The sequence below is a fragment of the Paramormyrops kingsleyae genome, chromosome 21, assembly GCF_048594095.1.
Source record: "Paramormyrops kingsleyae isolate MSU_618 chromosome 21, PKINGS_0.4, whole genome shotgun sequence".
Lineage (NCBI taxonomy): Eukaryota > Metazoa > Chordata > Actinopteri > Osteoglossiformes > Mormyridae > Paramormyrops > Paramormyrops kingsleyae.
In genome coordinates, this window is record NC_132817.1 from 13,278,350 (window position 1) to 13,296,551 (window position 18,202).

Sequence of the window (18,202 nt, forward strand, 5' to 3'; positions counted from 1 at the left end):
GTCACTCTGGCTTCACGTGCCACATGTGCTGTTGGGGTGCTGGTGCTCAGGGACTCCTCATGCCTGTGCTCCCTCCCACCTCTTATCTCCATACTGTGCTACAAAATACCTCATAAATTGAACTATTTGTCACACAGTTTTATCAATGCACTGTTCAGATCTCCGTCTTGGAGCTCCAGTTGGTGGGCAGCTCCCTGCACATATGCCACCCTCACCCGCTTGCTGCTGGATGGCACCACCCCCCCATCCCGCCCTTCCTCACCCCCCTGCCCAGATGGCAGCATTTATACCCGGTATTCTGGTTTATAAATTGAGACTTTGCTTATTTCGGACTTCCTTTGTCGGCCCCTGGAGGATGGGCTCCCACTTTGGGTCTGGTTCCTTAAAAGGCTTCTTCCTTCTAGGGAGTTTTTCCTTGTTTTCTCCTAATGGCATTGGACATGAACAATGTACGACACTTGTAATGCAGTCAATATGAGCCATACGATTTTATATTAAGCATTTTCCATTTTTGACATGCAACATCAAGCAGTCACACTTTAAAAAAATTGCATGATGGGTTAGCATGCCACACAAATCACAGATTTTTACTTTATTACGTTATGGAGTTGATGTGCCAAAGTAATATATGCAGTTTGATTTTATCATGCTACAGAATTTATGTGCCACTGAATGCATGCGATTTTATTTTATCCTGTTACCGAACTGATGTTGCACACCCAGCATGCAATTTCATTGCCTAACAGATTTGACATGCTATTCACAGCCTGAAATGTAATAATATTACAGTTGACATGCCTCACAAAGAATGCATGTTACCTAGTTGACATGGCACACCAAATGTGTATTCCTATGTCATCACATTATGCAGTTGATGTATCACATTAAGCATGCATTTAATTTTTTTGTGTTATGGAGTTGACATGTTTCACAAAGCATGCATTTTTATTGCATTAGAGTTGACACCTTGCAAAGCATGCATTTTTATCGGCATGTGTTTAAGCATACTTCTTTGTGTTAGGAACTCCATAACACATAAAAATGCTGTGACATGGTAAAAATAAATTGTATATTTTGTGAAGCAACTCAACATACAATATGATCGAATAAAAATGCACGCTTTGCATAGCATGTCAATTCTGTAATGTGACAAAATTTCAAGCATGGTAGCCCCCTAATGTAATAAAATAAAAATACACATTTTGTGATGGTGTGTTAATTCTGAAATGTGATTAAATAAAAATGCATGCTTGGTGGAGCACGTCAGCTCACAATAATAAAATTAAAAAGCACACTTTGCATAGTGCAACAACTTTGTAAAGTGATGATACAAATGCATGCTTGGTGTGGCACATTAATTCTCTAATGGAATAAAATGCATGCTGTTAGGCATATCAACTTAATAATGTGATTAAATAAAAATTTATGCTTTACACATCAATTGTGTAACATAAAAAATTGCATGTTAGGTGTGGTATGTCAGCTCCATAGCATGACAAAAATAAAAATGCATGCTTTGCATGACGCATCAACTCAGTTACGTAATTTACTTGCAGGCTTGGTAACGTATGCCAGCTCCGTGATAAAATAAAAATTCACATTTTCTGGTGGAGCATCAACACCGTATTGCAATACTACCAAAAAGCCTGCATGGTATGGCATGTCAACTCCATAACATCATGAAATAAAAATGAACACTTTGCATATTGCATCAACTGTGTAATGTGAAAAAATTTAAATGCACACTTGTTGTGGCCATCAGTTTTATAATGGAATAAAACACAATGCATGCTTTATGTGGCACTTCAACTCTGTAATTTGATAAAATTGTATGTTTTGCATAGGGCGTCGACTTTGTAATGCAATAAAATGCATGCTTCATGCTGTGTGTTTGACAGAATAAAATAAATTGCAAGCTTTGAGAAGTATGTCAACTCTGTAACGTAATACAATAAAAACGCATGATTTTCATGGCGCATCATTTCATAACGCAAAACAAAAATGCGCTCTTTGTGCATCAACTCTATAACATGGTCAAATAAAAATGCAATATTGGTGTGGCATGTCAATTTTGTAATAAAATAAAATGCATACTTTGAAAGCCATGATGGCTCTTTTACACAAATTTAAAAATTGTGCTCAAACTGGTGTGTCAACTTCATAGCAGATCTTTATATTTTAAAATGCTTTAAAAATGCTTCTAGTATGTCAAATAAAAATGCATGCTGAGAATTGTGGATCCGTTCCATGATACAATGGAAACACAGAAATTCATTTAAATTCAAAATAACATCTACTATAAAACACAAAAATATGCATGCTTGGGGTCAATGCATTAATGTAAAATGCAATTTTAGTTACAATTTTGACGGTGTACCAACTCCATAATATACATTAAATTTGGGGATAAACCAGCTCTGTAATTCGATACATTAAAATAAAGATGTAAGCTAAGCTATTTTTCACATCACCTTTAAAACACATTAATGCTGTTTGCGCCCTGATAAGAAAAAAAAATCTCCCTCAGAAGATGCCACCCTAACCCTAACTGCCCATCTTACCCTTGCCAGGATCCACCACTGCATCAACTCCATGTTGAACTTGACAAAACGTGGCTGCTTGGGTTGCCGAGTGAACCTAGAATGACGTGTCAAGCCTACAGTGCCCCGCTCCGCCAAACACTTCTAAGAGGTGCTTCAACTTTACAGCACAGGCATAAAGATGCAGGCTTGATCAGGGACATGGCCTCTGTTACATGTGTGACTGGAAGGGAGTGCAGCTCCATAACACAAATGCACATGTCAACTCCATTTATCCAATAACAGAAACACACAACAACATCGGCTCCATAAGGCAATCAGTAACAGCACAAACGCCATATGTGCCAGACTCACAATGCGTTGGAAACCAGGCACAGGCTCCGTGACATATTCAGAAATATTGAGGTGTAAAAGAGCTCAGAATGAGCACTGTATAAAAAAAACAGCCCCATAACACACTGATAACAATACTTCAGCTCCAGATAACAACCATTATGGTGCATTTGGACCATAAGTGAGACACTCAACTGGATTCAACTCCTGGAAGAAGAGGAAAAGGCTTCCGCCCATCTTGTTTACTAGAAAATGGGGATGAGGGACTTTGGCACTAGAGCAACACCTAACAGCATTACTGCAGCGTTGTGCAAGGCGCTGCACATTTCCCACAACAACAACAACAATGCAGGCAGCCTCAGAGCTGCAGGTAAACCCCAGAGTGCAGGACATGGCGTCATGCTGGACGGGCCCCGGTGGTCTGGGGGCATGCTGGCCATCTTAGAGGGGGGGGCCATGGAGGACTCCTGTCTGATATCTGCGGGGGAGTCGGTCTCAGAGGCACGCATCAAAATTCTTCACTTGGCGCTTGATGTGGATGAGTTTGCAGCGCAGCTCCCGGCACTGACGCTTCTGGGTCAGATACTCTGGTGCCTGAGGGGGTCAAAGGCCATCCATGGGGCAGCTGTGTCCAGATGTCTTTAACCAAGACCCACTAAATTGGGTACAACTGCTTTTGTCCTTTTATGACTCATTGTGTAGCCCACCTAATTGTGGAATGCTTTCTGAAAACATATACCTGCCTGTACTCACCATTTTCAGCTCCTGCAGCCTATTGTACTCTTCTTCCAGGGCCTGGATGGATACACAGACAGTTTAAATTTTGTATCTAAGTTTGTATTTTGGTGCCACCTGTGGCTGGAGGCCAGTATTGCAGGTCACGTATATATATCCCAGCCTAATGATGTCACTACTTTTGGAGAATCTGTTCAGCTACGAAAAATAAATAAAAACAACATTGCATGTGGACCTGGAATGAGAGCCGGCACACGTGCGGCCTCGGATTTAGATCCCCTTGCTGATCTGTACTGAAGCAGGAGTGTAAAACGTCACCCCACCTGCTGTTTTTCCCCCAGCCTGGTTTGGGACTCTGAGGAGGGCCTTCATCGGACCCGTCACACTGCCCACTTACGCCATTTGTGATTTAGTGCCCATAGAAATGTGGCTATTTGTCAAGATTGCGATTGGCGGCCTCACCTGGTGCTGGGAGGCCCCATCCGACAGCAGGTCCAGCTCAATGGCCAGTTGGCTCATTGGGCCGTTGATGTGGTCCAACTGGGCGCACAGCTGCTGGTAAGTCCGCAAGTCTGAGTCGAACACCTTCTTATACTCCTGGCGCTGGCTGGCGGACGTGATCTCCGGGTACATGCTGCTCAAGATTAATGTGCACACTCAGACCAGTGTAGGATTTCACCCAATCAGAGAGGCCGGTTAAAGGGCCCATCATTTGGTAAACCCAGAAGCCCCCCCTTCCTGTCCACTTAGTGAGAAACAGAGACCTCACCTGTGCCACAGCGGAGTGTCCGCTTCTGGGCCGCTGTCCCCCCCGCTGGCGTAGCCAGTTTCGTATTGTGACTCACTAGGCCCTGGGGTGTGGACCGGGGTCCTCTGTGGGGGAGGTGCCCCGGACTCCTCGAAGGGGATGGAGCTGGCCCAGTTCCCACCGGCCTGGACAATTAGCTTGGTGGGAGGGGTCACCTCTCTGGGGACACGACATCATATCAGCTTAGAGTTCCTGCAGGGGCAGGTTCTTTGGTTGCATGGCATAATCTAAGGGCGTGGCTACCAACTGGCAGCAATGCCAGTGCCTGAGTGATGATACAGATGCCCCACCCATGGTGAGCGACCGCCCCACTCACACACAGCCGTCCTTGGGATTGTTACGCCCGCTGGAGACACTGTCAGGCCCGGCGACGAGCTGGGGGGTGGGGGGCTTCTCGGACAGCAGCACGGTCGGGCCCGTTCGCACGCTGGGCTCCCCTTCAATGTTGTTGACCTGAAGCACAGTAGTCATCACACCTTCACCTTTGCAGCATGCTGGTCCAAAACCAGGTTATTATGAACGCATTATGAAAAGAGCCAGTCAGTCACGTTGATGTGAAACAAAACCTATTACGTACTGTCTAGCCAAAACGACGGCAGACTGGAAAGGCCTGGTTCTAAGGAGACACAACCGCCAAGCACAAACTGCCGTTTTCTGCTATGACTACTATGAAATCTGAGAACCTCAAAGTCAATAATGCAATTTACAATCATTCACAGACCATACATACAGTACATGGATTTACTATAACCCTAAACATATCCTAAATACATCATACAGACTGAAACACCATACAGAATTACACACCCCCTAAATATATCTCCATGCGTCATTTAGTCCAAACAAGACAGGCTCCTGAGCACCAGCCTGTGAGGCAGACGGACCACGAGAGACATCGCAGTCCTCTCATAGTTGTAGTCACGCCCTTCCCGTGCCTATCACATGACGGGTCTCCTTCCTGCTGTATAAACTGCGGACAGGAAAGGTTCACAGGGCCGGCGGAAAAGCGGAGAGGCGTGTGTCGACCCACGTGACGCAAGCAGCACTCTGGAACTGCCACAGGAGACGGACATGCAGTATCCTTCACTGATTGAGCAACATGCATGTGCTTCTGTGTACGATGTCTGAGAAAACAGGGCAGAGATTTCACCCCCCCACACTGCTTTGGCAGCTCAAGGTGGAGTAAGCCATGAAGGAATGTGTGGATCTTGGAGGGGGGGGCAAGATTTCATAGGACTCTCCATGGAAACAATAAACACACTTTGACGGCTGGATTAAGGACTTGAGTGAGTCTGCAAAAATACTCACAGCTTAATACTTACAGCTCAAAACTAAAGTTTCCCCAAAAAGAAAAACAACAAAGTCTTGGTGCAGAAACGCCTGAAAGGGAAAGACCGGTCTGGGAGAGAGTGTGTCTGTTTGGCTACCTGGGGGTGTTTGTGCTGTTGCAGTCTGCAAAGACAGGGTGCCCTGAAAATGAGATTAATCTCCACCTTACAGATTCTCAGCCCGTCACATAAACATTATCGCGATACTCCAAGAAAACGGCACCGTATCTCAGCCGGTCAAAGATCACTCCAAGTGAAACCAGGTGTGACCGAAACAAACAGCCAGTAGCTGTTGGCAGCTGGCTCCAGTGACAGGCAGGGTATCAGCAGACACAGTGTTCGGGCTGACAGAACTGCGCAGGCCAACCTATTTGTACAGTGACAGCTACTTTATAAAGACAATATTCTGGCATGCTACCAAACTGTGATGGTATATTTTACTGGTGACTGGGACGGGGGGGGGGTCCGATTGTGGTTGACTGGTTGGCCACCAATGAAGCATTGCCCATTAATCATCTCACGATCGACCTGGAAACACACTGGGATCAATGGGTTAGGCTCCGCAGTCGTAGAATAAGGACATTTGGCAGCCGAAGTCCACCTGGCAGCGGGCGAACCACAGTGAAACAGTCTCGTTTACAGCTATTTACAGGCTAACTGTAGGAGAAACCTTCCAGACAGCATAAACAAAACAATATGAGGCGGCCCCTTTAATTCAGCTGTATATCAGAGCATATCACACACAGACTGATGGACTCTGAACTGCCCTGAACACTGTTTCAAAGAGGAAATAAAAACATGAAAAGCAGACTCAGTCATAGTTTCTGAGGAAGTTATTTAAACAAGCAACTGATATGAAATTTTAATATGAAACTGACTTTGACATGACCTTGTAGATTTGGTATCGGTTACTGCTGGTCATTTTCAAACTGTTAGTAGATGCCTCCATTAAAACCCTACTCATCCATCCATCCTGGTCACTTTTTAACCATCCGCCCAGGATCTATCTGCCCATCTTGTTCAATCCTATCCACCTATCCCAGGTCTATCCCGCCAGTCCATCCAGTGCCTACGCACCCAGTCTTCAACATCCCGGGCCCCGGAGCCCTTGCTACGGGGCCGGTCCCAGTAGATGTTATGCTTTCCGTGGCGCCAGATCTTTCCGCGTGTCTTCTGGGCAAAGCAGGCAGCGATGGTCAACGCCACGACTGCCAGGAAGCCGCAGACAGTGGCCACCACCTGCGGAGGGTCCATGGGTCAGGGCAGATCGTATTCGTCATGAAAGGAGACAGAGGGTGTTTCTCAATAGCAAGAACGCAAAGGTTGCACTTGTGGTCTTGGCAAGACCGGTCTTGCTAACTTGCCTCCCAAGAATGAACTTGGGCCTCATTGAATCATGGGATTGGTCTCCTTTGGCGAGGATGTAATCCATGTATCTGTGATATTTGGGGGCGCGTGCGACAATGACATCCGGGGATTTTTACTGTTCTCTCTACTTCTGTGCTTAGTATTGGAACCGGTCTTCAGCAATGGAAGATGATGTAAAACGGCTATGCGAGAACACAAGTACGGTGAAGTACGCATATTGAGAAACACCCAGAGAGAATGTGGGCAGGGCAGCTCACCTCTTGTGGGTCTATGAAGCAGTAGTGGTAGAGGTGCTGGTTATTGACAGGAAAGGCCCCAACGGCTCCCGCAGAGTTTCCGGAGTACAAGCTGTTGCACATCATCACAATAGGGTTATAGAGTATGCTCTGGGAGCTCTGCGACATCGGGTTGATGCTGATGACATAGATGATGCTGATGACGCCCTGGAGGAAGGCCAGCACCGAATCCACGACCACCACCAGCAGGTAGAAGCAGCGCCCCCGGAAGTTGGACGCTCGGACGTAGCTGAACACCAGGATGCCGATGGACACCAGGAAGTTCAAGGCGGCCGTGGTCATCATGGTCACCTTAGCAGCGTTGGGGCTTGGGTAGGCGCCAAACTGAGTATGGGCGCTGCTGTAGTATCCCGTCCCGAGCCCCCCACCATAGGTCCCCGTCGCGGGGACACTAAAATTGATGTCCCACACCAGTGTGGAAGCCACGCAGATGAAGATGATGAAGCAGAGGGTGGCCACCACGCATTCCATGGCTCTGACTATCCCAGGGGGCGACAGCCAGTAGTAGAAATACTGCGGCCTCTCGTGCGCATAGTACGACCCGGGACCCCCCCCACTCCTAGGTGCCAGAAACTCCCAAGAAGGGCTCAGGATTCCGAAGTCCATGTATGGGGACCTGTACCCAGTGTGGGTGGTGTAATGCTTTGTGTCATAGAAATACATCATTCGCAGAAGTTTGGGCACCACCTGCGCAAAGAAAACAGACAGAAACACGCAAAGTGCGCATCAGTAGCGCTGGGCTGGGCTGTGCGTCCACGGTGACACACGAACGTAGCTGACGCCATTTGTTGCCGTGGATGACACATGGCGTCACCCACAACAATAACACAACATTATCGAATGTATAGCAGAGGACTTTGACTCATCGTTAAGCAAAGCAGAGCAGATATTACCATGAGCTCACTGTCTGACGTCCCCGACACGAGGAAAATCTCATATAACATCGGATAAATGATGTACGAAATGATATTCCTGAAGTGAAAAACTGCAGCTACGAGTGCCAGAAAGTTATTTGTGGAATAAGAGCTCACTTTCGAGATGCTTTCCTCGACCAAAGCACTATTCGCTGAATTGTCTGGAAAGAATTCTGCGCAAAGCGATCTTTAAGACCGACTCCCTTTTCTCAGCTACACATATGAACACGAAGCTGCGATTTTGCAATGAGCTGCCGTTTCCAGATGTGGCACGAGGCCAGGGAACCATTTGTGTGCAGGGGCAGGAAATAAGTGGAGATGGGAAAATGAGATAGCGAACGGATTCATAGATAAACGAAGACAGGAAAAGCCAGATAAACAAATGCTGAGACTAACCCAGCCTGGGCCGGTCGCTCTTAGCTTTCTCTGCCCACAAAACCCCACCTAACCATTATCTGCTGTCTTCCTGTAGCGTGATGGAAAAATCAGGGGCTGTTAGGGGAAGTTCGTAGTCTTAATGCCGTGCATCAAATCCCACACTCGAGTTGCTGTTGAACCATTGAACCCCTGGCTGAACCTAAAGAGCCTTCTTTGAATCACCAAAGCATCCTGCAATCAAACCACACTAAACTCACGTCGGGATTGCATTTCCTGGTGTTTCAGCGCATGTAACGGATATGCCTTCTAGACATTACGGCCTATATATCTGCCGCTCGGCCGCCGGTGTGGCCCCGGTGCACTGCGATGCCGGACGCGGTCACTGTCCTATGCAGAATGTCCCCCCCCCCCCGGCTCACTGTGACTCCTTCCAGGGGACTTTAATAATTCAGACAGACATTCGAGACCAGATACGGAGGATAAATAATTAAAGCGTAAAGCTGCCCTAATTCTCAGAAAGCAGCAGGATGAACAGCGAATCCATTCAGGCCGTCGATTCCAAGCTCTGTGTGAGAATTAAGACGAGGCTTGTGGGAAAAAAATACCGATGCTGACCAGTCATAGCTGTTTTACTCGCGAAGCAGGGACACGTTACAGACCGGGTGTCATTCTGACACAGGACAGGCGTTACTTACAGCCACTGAGGGCAAGGACGTGGATCTCATTTCACTTTTACTGAATAATTCTTTTAATTGCGCTACACTTGACATATTTACCAATAAATCTGCCCTAATCACAAATGCTTTTTCTGTCATTTGCCATACGTATTTAATGGAGCCATGCCCTAGTTTATTCGTTAAGACTAATTCATTAATTATCATTAGAAGAAATTCACAAGCGCCATGGATCTATGCTCTTGTCACAGACAAATGAGAAATTTTGTAAAGTAGGCAGGGTTTACGACTGTGGACTGTCATTGTCAGTAAAACCAGACCATGGTCAGACCACGGTCAGTAAAGTCAGAGCGGCGGCAGATCACGCTTCCACGTACCTGCGGGCAGTGCCAGGTGAATCCGCGAAAGAGGGTTTAAGCTGAGGCAGCGCCGTGAAAACACTCCTGTCGCCCTCAGGCCTCCATCGGCTGCGCTGTTGCCACTCTGCTCCTCTCAGCTCATATTCCTCCACTGGCTGAAGGCTGGCCTTGGCTCCTCATTCTTACTCTCACCTGCCTCCCCCGCCCCCCTCTACCCCCCCCCCCCCCCCCCCCCCGGCGCGCAGTGCCTTCTGCTCCACATAACCCACAGGGGGTGATATTCCAATGCGGGACGTTTCCTAAATGAAGGGAACAGACACTTCAGATCAGGGCAACGTGGCGAATGGCTCTCCAGGTGCATAGCGAAGCCCATCAGGATTACGCGGCAGAATCACCTGATGCAAACCACATCTGGCTTGGATACTAAAACAGCTGCATTCTGAAGAAATATAGTATAAGGTAAATATGGCGGTATTACCATGTTTCTGCTTCGGGGCAGATTCTGTGAGAATGCTGCTCCGCTCAGAAGCACTGTTAAATAGCACAGGCTTGTCTTTCTTGTTATAAACATTGCCGCAAACCCATCAATTAGTCATCATCATCTTCACAGCACTTCTCCATGCTTTGTGGGTCAGACCAGACTTCATTTTCCCGGCCCATGGACTCTCTGTCACTCCCAAGCCGCTGTGTCTGCTGTCTGATGGGGCTGCCTGCCAGATGCCTGCATCACCTTAGGTGACTCGCCTCAATCCTCAGACGCCTCTGTTTCGAGTCACAGACAGCGAGCCTGGCAACCTTTGGGCAGAATCCCCAAGCGATACAGTAACAGTGCTGGTGCCCCATATTCCTACAGCGCCTCCCACAGTATGTGGCAGGGAATGCGGTCATATTCCTCCTCAAAATAAATGAAGACTGCGTTAGCATATTCATGTTAACCCTCACACAGATATGAAAGGAAGAAGAGCTGGTCCACTCTTCCAGAGCCAGGCTGAAATCCACATTGTTCCACCTGAATCCTACAGTACCAGTCAAAAGTTTAAACACACCAAGCCACCTACAAAAGGAGAGTGACAGTGTCGCATCACATGACCTGGCCACCTGATATAAACACAGCAGAAATGGTTTTGGAGGAGTTTGACCAGAGGGTGAAGGCAAAGCAGCAGTGACTGCTCAGCATATATGTGGGACCTGGAAAAAGCATCACAGGAGGCCCCCTCATGAGACTGGTGTAGAGAAGACAGTAGAGTAACCCAGTCCATGGAGCAATTGGGGTTTGAGACCTTGCTCAAGGGCCAATAGTGGGATCACTCTGCTGAACCAGGGATTTGAACTGGCAACCTTCTGAGTCCCAACCCACAGAGCTGCCCCCCAAATAAAATTCCTTTTGTTTAATACATTTTTTGTCAGTTCATTATTACATATATGTTATTTTATAGTTTTGATATCTTTGTAATTATTCTAAAATGTAGAGACTAGCACAAACAAACCCTACCAGATCCAGTCATCTTCCTATAGTTGACACACATGTTCCGGTTGCCATTTTAAAAACAGAGACCTCCACCCCTGTTAGCCAATCCAGAGGTACTTTCTCCAGCTTCCATGCAACATTGAAGAGGTGAGTTTACCAGGTTACCACCCTTTGCTATTCAACATCGGGTCGGATTTCATCGACCCCTACAGCCTTTCCACTACAGAGGCCTCTGATCACAAGAACAACTTCGCATGGCGTGATTGACTCTGATCACAAGAACAACTTCACATGGCGTGACTGACTCTGATCACAAGAACAACTTCACATGGAGTGACTGACTCTGATCACAAGAACAACTTCACATGGCGTGACTGACTCTGATCACAAGAACAACTTCACATGGAGTGATTGACTCTGATCACAAGAACAACTTCACATGGCGTGACTGACTCTGATCACAAGAACAACTTCACATGGAGTGATTGACTCTGATCACAAGAACAACTTCACATGGCGTGACTGACTCTGATCACAAGAACAACTTCACATGGAGTGACTGACTCTGATCACAAGCACAACTTCACATGGAGTGATTGACTCTGATCACAAGAACAACTTCACATGGAGTGATTGACTCTGATCACAAGCACAACTTCACATGGAGTGATTGACTCTGATCACAAGAACAACTTCACATGGCGTGACTGACTCTGATCACAAGAACAACTTCACATGGAGTGATTGACTCTGATCACAAGAACAACTTCACATGGAGTGATTGACTCTGATCACAAGAACAACTTCGCATGGCGTGATTGACTCTGATCACAAGAACAACTTCACATGGCGTGACTGACTCTGATCACAAGAACAACTTCACATGGAGTGACTGACTCTGATCACAAGAACAACTTCACATGGCGTGACTGACTCTGATCACAAGAACAACTTCACATGGAGTGATTGACTCTGATCACAAGAACAACTTCACATGGCGTGACTGACTCTGATCACAAGAACAACTTCACATGGAGTGATTGACTCTGATCACAAGAACAACTTCACATGGAGTGATTGACTCTGATCACAAGAACAACTTCACATGGCGTGACTGACTCTGATCACAAGAACAACTTCACATGGAGTGACTGACTCTGATCACAAGCACAACTTCACATGGAGTGATTGACTCTGATCAGAAGTTGCTACCACTGACTCCTGTTGAGGGGAAATATCCACCATCACCTTGTCAGAGAGGCGGAGCCCCGATAACTAACTGGTCCTTTTAATGAAATGAGTAAAAACCACATGTGCAAAATATGTCGATGTTCATAAAGACAAATATACAACTTTAGAGTACAAAGTCAACATTTCAGTCTTTCCTGGTTTTTATTGTATTTTTTACATGAAATACTTCCAAGTGATGGCAAATTTACAATAATCTTATAAATTTACAATAATCATAAATTTACAATAATCTTATAAATCGACAATAATCTTTTAAATTTACAATAAACTGGAATAAAAAAAAAATTATGACACATATGTACACCCATTTTAAACCAAAAAATGTATTGAATGTTAGACATCCTTTGGCTTAGATTCCATACACTGGATGATTATACTGTAAAGGTATCACTTCACTGTCACTGCTGATCTGAGATTAATGAGCAGAGCTATCGGGTATCCTGCAGAGAGAGAGAGGCTGTGCCGTAGGGACAGGATGTGGACAGCAGGAAGAGGCGTTCAGTCGGCCCCGCCCCCCCTCCGGTCAAAATCCTGAATGCGGCCCTTGATATGGTTCAGTTTGGCCTTCAGGTACTCGCATCGTTCCTTTTTCTCCAAAAATGAGGGATCCTGCCAAAGGTACACATGACACAGCTCAGGCCACGCCCACTGTGGGAGGGGCAAACCGTACTGGCCACGCCCATTCTAGGAGGGCGACACAGGCTACTCTACCTTCTAACCACAGTCTGAAAATGTGGTTTAGGTTATACTGGTATCTTTAGACAGCCCATAATCTATGTGCTGTCAGACACGCGGGGGCTCCCCCGCCTTGTGTTTCCTGGGACAGCCCCCAGGGCCCCAGGACCCTGCACCGAGTAACGGATACTTATGGATTTTTAAAATACTATAACCCATCATGTCAGACTTACATATTTTTTCTCCTTGTACTGCTTTATGAGCCGGGAAACTCTCTCCTGATCCTGTTTGACACAGAAAGAATATCAGTGTTTTTATCCTAGGAGCAAAAACATTTCATGCGCAGTCTCTGCGCCTTACTGATGAGACCACACCACATAACTGCTCAACCGATTGGCAGTGGTTACAAGCATTGGCATCCGTGAGAGGGAGTGTTTAATCTGTGAAGTCGCTGTCATCTCTCGAAGGGCATCAGACCAACCAGGAGGCCCCTCTCTCCAGCACAAAATGCTCAGAGATATCCACACACACACACACACACACACACACACACACACACACAGGTTTGGAATTATATCTTTGTGGGGACCCTCCATTCACTTCTATGGTGAAAACTCTAATCCCAACATGACAACCTTAACCCCTACTCAGCCGTAACCTTAACCATAAGTAACCAAACTAAATACAAGAATTTTGCCATATGTAGTTTTTTTAATTGCATTCACAGATTTTTATAAAAAAAATAAAAAATCCCCTTGTCAGAAACTGTGGTCCTCACAACATCAAAATAACAAGCTTTTAATCACACAGTGTAATATATACATGATCCCCACACACACACACTCACACACTGAGGAGGTGACCTTCTCAGTCGCATCGCCATACCTCCTTCCTGAGCCCTCGAGCGGCCCGTCTTACCTCGGGGGTCCTGATGTCAGTGAGGAGTCTGCCCATGGTTCGGTCCAGTTCACTGAACTTGCTCAGCGTGGAGTTGACCTCCCCGTGCAGCTGCTTGTACTCTGTGTACTGGTCATTGAAGACGGCCTTGTACTGTTCACGGTCCTCCAGGGAGCGGATAGTGGGATACTTTCTATGGGGGGGGGGGGGGGGGGGGGGACATGAAGCACCAGTCTCACCTGTCACCAGCACCGGATTCTGCATCTGCAACCTGACACTGAATTATGGGATGGAATGACGCTGTAGGGTCATGTGACTGGGACACGCTTGTCACTCACATGATGTAGTCGGCCACCACTCGGGGCTTGGGGACGTGTCCCGTGGGAATGGCCCGGCTCAGCTTGCCCGGGTCCTCCCCTTCCTCGGCGAAATGGATCCTCTTGCTGACCCTCAGAGAGCCCCCTCTGTGCCCCCCCTGCCGGGACGTGGCCACCCTTAGCTGGCTCCGGTCCTGGACGAGGTGGGGCGCCTCATAAGGGGGGGCAGGGAGGGGCTGCACGTTTCAGAAAAAGCAGAAGACGGTGATGTTCAACATACACTCTACTAGCAGAGCTACACCAGTGTGGTGGAGGGGACACAGTGTGACAGTGTCCCCATCCCCATTGCCTGTGTCACCTCTGTGTTTCATTCCTGTTTACCAGGTGCCACAGCACCGAATGCCTCCCTCTGCCCCAAACACTTCATCTTCCTCAACAGCCACACTAAATATTTAAGTTACTCCGTACCGGCTCCACTGTGAACACCGATAAGAGTTCACAATAAGCACACTAGGCTCTGAGACTTCACTGCTGGCTCTGTGACCTCTGGCCGCAGGTCAATTAAGCTCAAGAATACTAATCGGACCATTTTTACTTCAAGTGCCGTTTGGGGCAGGGTCACATCCATCATATAGACAGAAAGCTTACATTGAGTCGTCCGGTTGATTTTTAATTAAATTCATAGACAGATATTATACTGGCTCAGTTTGGTGTGAGATTCTTCTTAGAGGCAGAACATAAAACATCTGGGATCTGAACCTTATAAAGCCTTCTTATTAAGCACTCTGCCATTCTTCCATCCCTAACTGAGGCAGAAGAAGAAGAGGACAACTGAGGTCATCCTCCGTCCACTAGTTTCCACCCTGGGCCCCCATCCACAGTACCCACCTCAGCCCCCTGGGCCCCCATCCACAGTACCCACCTCAGCCCCCTGGGCCTCCCTCCGCAGCCTCGCTGCCTCGTGTCGCCACATTTTGAGGCACACAAGAAAGCTGATCAGGTAGGTCAGCATGTTGATGAAGATGAAGGCCGTCCCGGCCATCTGGCCGCCCTCCACGCGGCACAGGGCAGACACCAGCGGGCTGAAGCCTGGGGTCGTGTAGCAGAGCCCACCGCGGTTCAGGTCGTTGAGATAGACCACGCCCGCCGCCATGTAGAGCACGAAGACGACCAGGTTGAGCGCGGCCTCCGTCAGCGGCCACCACTGCGAGTCCAGCAGGATGGAGCGGTAGTACATGGTGAGGCCCAGGACGAGCAGGATCACGGTGACCAGCCAGGCCACGCCAGCCACCGCCAGCACAAACATGGTCATGGGGCCCCGGTAGTAATAGCCTGAGGCGGAGTAGCCGGGAAAACCCCCAAGGCTATAGAGGTTGCTCCACTCGCTGTCCTTCTGGACATAGGCGCAAACGCAGGCCAGCACCATGCCTCCGAAGAGGAGCTGCAGGCCAGCAAGCAACCTTAGCAAACCTGGCCATGACTTCATGTAGGAGTATTTCAGCTGGTACGCTTCCAGTTTCTCCGCGTAGCACTCGGCCGCCGACACCTGGGCATCCTGGTACAAGGCCTCGTTCCGGGACGAGCCGGTAGGGGTGCTGTCCAGCAGCGGTCTGTGTGAGCTCAGGGAGTCACTGATACCCTGGTACCGGCGTCCCGGCAGGGGGCTGACAGGAGGGCTCACACGAGTCCCATTGGGGAGGATTACCACCCTCGGGGAGCCTGACCATGTCGTACGAGTCCTCCACCTCCCAAGAAGACCCCCCCATACAGGTGGGAGGAACTTCTTCCACCCTTTTCTCCTCTGCTCCTCTATCTGCTCCGCTGAGGGTAAGCTGGTGGTGTCACTGAAATCATTGTGGTGTAGGGGTTCAGTGTACAGGGTGTCACTCAGCGCTGAAGGAGCGTCATCCAGGTCATCAAGTCGGCCAGACTCTGGTCCCTGGTTCCAGTGTTCCTCTGAGCTCTTCTTGAAAGGCACATCCACAGAGCTCATGCTATATCCGTCTGAAATGAACAATGATGGACTCCCTACTCACCAGCTCTACAGAAAAGCCATAGACAGAAAGTGTCATTAAAATTTGGCTTTGATAATAATTGATGCAGAACAGAGAAGAGCTCCACATTTCAAACGCTGTAGAAAATCCAACTTTACCAGCTTTCAAAAAGCCTTTGAAACATGAAACGGGTATGAAATGATGACATTTAAGATGCATAATTACCGACCGTTATTATACCGAAACCGAAGCATATTAACTGGGGCATAGTTTATGGCTATAATACTTCTATGTATTTCCGACAGAAATCACTTTAAAAAGCGGACTTTTGAAAGGTTTCGCCGGTTTTCCCCCGTCGGCGACACCATCAGAAGCGATCGCCATCATTTAGACGCTCTCTGTATCCTTACTGTTAACTTTTATGGTCTTTAAACCGATGAGTGTCTAAGTAGCACCCGTAATTGTGCATTAACCCCTTATTTCAGCAGCGTTATTCCTGCTCATTCTGCGCATCGACTGGACTCCGTCCGCTTTTCGCCATACAGACGCACCAACCTCAGATACCAACCCTGCCAGTCAGCATATGTATGAAGCAACGATGCTCACTTTACCTGGTGACCAACGGGACATCCACGAGACGAAGGGACTGTGTTAAAATGGCTCCCGTCCGGAGTGGACGCCGCAGTCACGGAGATTAAGGGGAGCGGCTGTTTAATCATTAAGCTCGGCAAACACTGAGGGCGGCGGTGCCGAGCCGTCGGGCGCATTACAGCCAAGGAGCCGCGGCCAGCGCTAGGCACCGGCCCCGGCGTATAATATACACCGACATCTCAGGTCGGGTTGCTACTTTCAATGCGTTTTTCCGATTTTTAGGTTAAACTGGTGTCTTTAATGTACGAAAATACGGAACAAATCGCGTCCCGTATTGGTGCAAAAAAGGACTCGACATTTTATTTTTCATCCCGATCCCGATCGTGGGTGGCATCACTATAGTCTCAGACGTAACTTTTACCTCTTCTTCTAAACTGTGAATTTGGCTATGAGAAAAAAAAACTAGCCCGTTATTTCAGTGCGGCCAGAATGGCATGACAGGGAAAACCCGGCGCCGCCTCCTTCCTATTTTTGTGACTGTGCCTTAGGTGATGACTGGCCCGATAGGCTGTGGCTTTCAGAAGCAGAATTCATAGCCCAGGTTACGTATTGTATGCTTTTAAATTAGGTATTCCATCCCGTTCTCGTTTTAATTACCTTTTATCTTATATCAGTTGTGTGTGATTTAATTGTTTTAAATATGTGCGATTTAATTATGTCCGTTTTTTCATTTTAAAAGTCCAAGTATGTATCTCAAACATCTGATCCTTTCACTAGGACTGAAAATGAGCTAATGGTTGTCTAAAAATACAGTAGTACAGCAGCGTTCCTCTAGGGGGCAGTAGTCACACTGGCTCTCACGTGCTTTAACGGGCTGCTGGAGTCAGCTGGGTTAGGAAAGGGAACCATGCCACCCTGAGGACTCTCAGTGTGTCACAGTGCTTTTGTCCCTATGCGACAGTCAGCTGGGTCTCATACAGTCTGTGTCATTGTCGCACAGCCTTTATCCATCAGAGATGTGGGTGGCGCTCTCAGGCTGGGCTCATGCAGCTAAAACGAGGCGTTTGATTTAAATGTGGCTTTCCCTTTATACCTCCGGATTCCTGGGACCCAGAGGAGACGTCAAATCTCATCCAGCCTGCTCAGGCGTGATTCCGAATGTAAGGGGAGACGCGATGATGGGGCGCGATCGATAGGAAACGTTGTTTAAAGTCTGTTGGAGATTCCTGCAGAATCTCCCCAAGGAAGCGATGGATCACACGCGTACTCAGTGCAT

The 18,202-nt window shown here is 47.7% G+C and overlaps 1 protein-coding gene across 1 annotated transcript; it reads right to left on the minus strand.

The window, feature by feature from the left end:
- Positions 1–473: 473 nt before the first annotated feature.
- LOC111847687 (uncharacterized) lies at positions 474–17,391 on the minus strand. The gene is made up of 13 exons (XM_023819096.2): positions 16,947–17,391; positions 15,264–16,382; positions 14,363–14,577; positions 14,046–14,217; positions 13,361–13,411; positions 12,960–13,061; positions 7,370–8,095; positions 6,822–6,983; positions 4,733–4,869; positions 4,378–4,575; positions 4,071–4,242; positions 3,627–3,668; positions 474–3,467 (listed from the first exon to the last, which is right to left on the minus strand). The coding sequence occupies exons 2-13, from the start codon at positions 16,332–16,334 to the stop codon at positions 3,369–3,371; spliced, it is 3,147 nt and encodes a 1,048-aa protein (XP_023674864.2). The 5' UTR covers positions 16,335–16,382; positions 16,947–17,391; the 3' UTR covers positions 474–3,368.
- Positions 17,392–18,202: the final 811 nt, after the last annotated feature.

Coding starts and splice junctions, on each gene's coding strand:
- LOC111847687 (XM_023819096.2), bottom strand. CDS start 16,334: ATGAGCTCTGTGGATGTGCCTTTCAAGAAGAGCTCAGAGGAACACTGG. Junction 8,096..12,959: donor TTGACCGGAGGGGGGGCGGG/GCCGACTGAACG, acceptor TTCTTTGCGCAG/GTGGTGCCCAAACTTCTGCG. Junction 4,870..6,821: donor CCCGGGATGTTGAAGACTGG/GTGCGTAGGCAC, acceptor ACTGTGCTTCAG/GTCAACAACATTGAAGGGGA.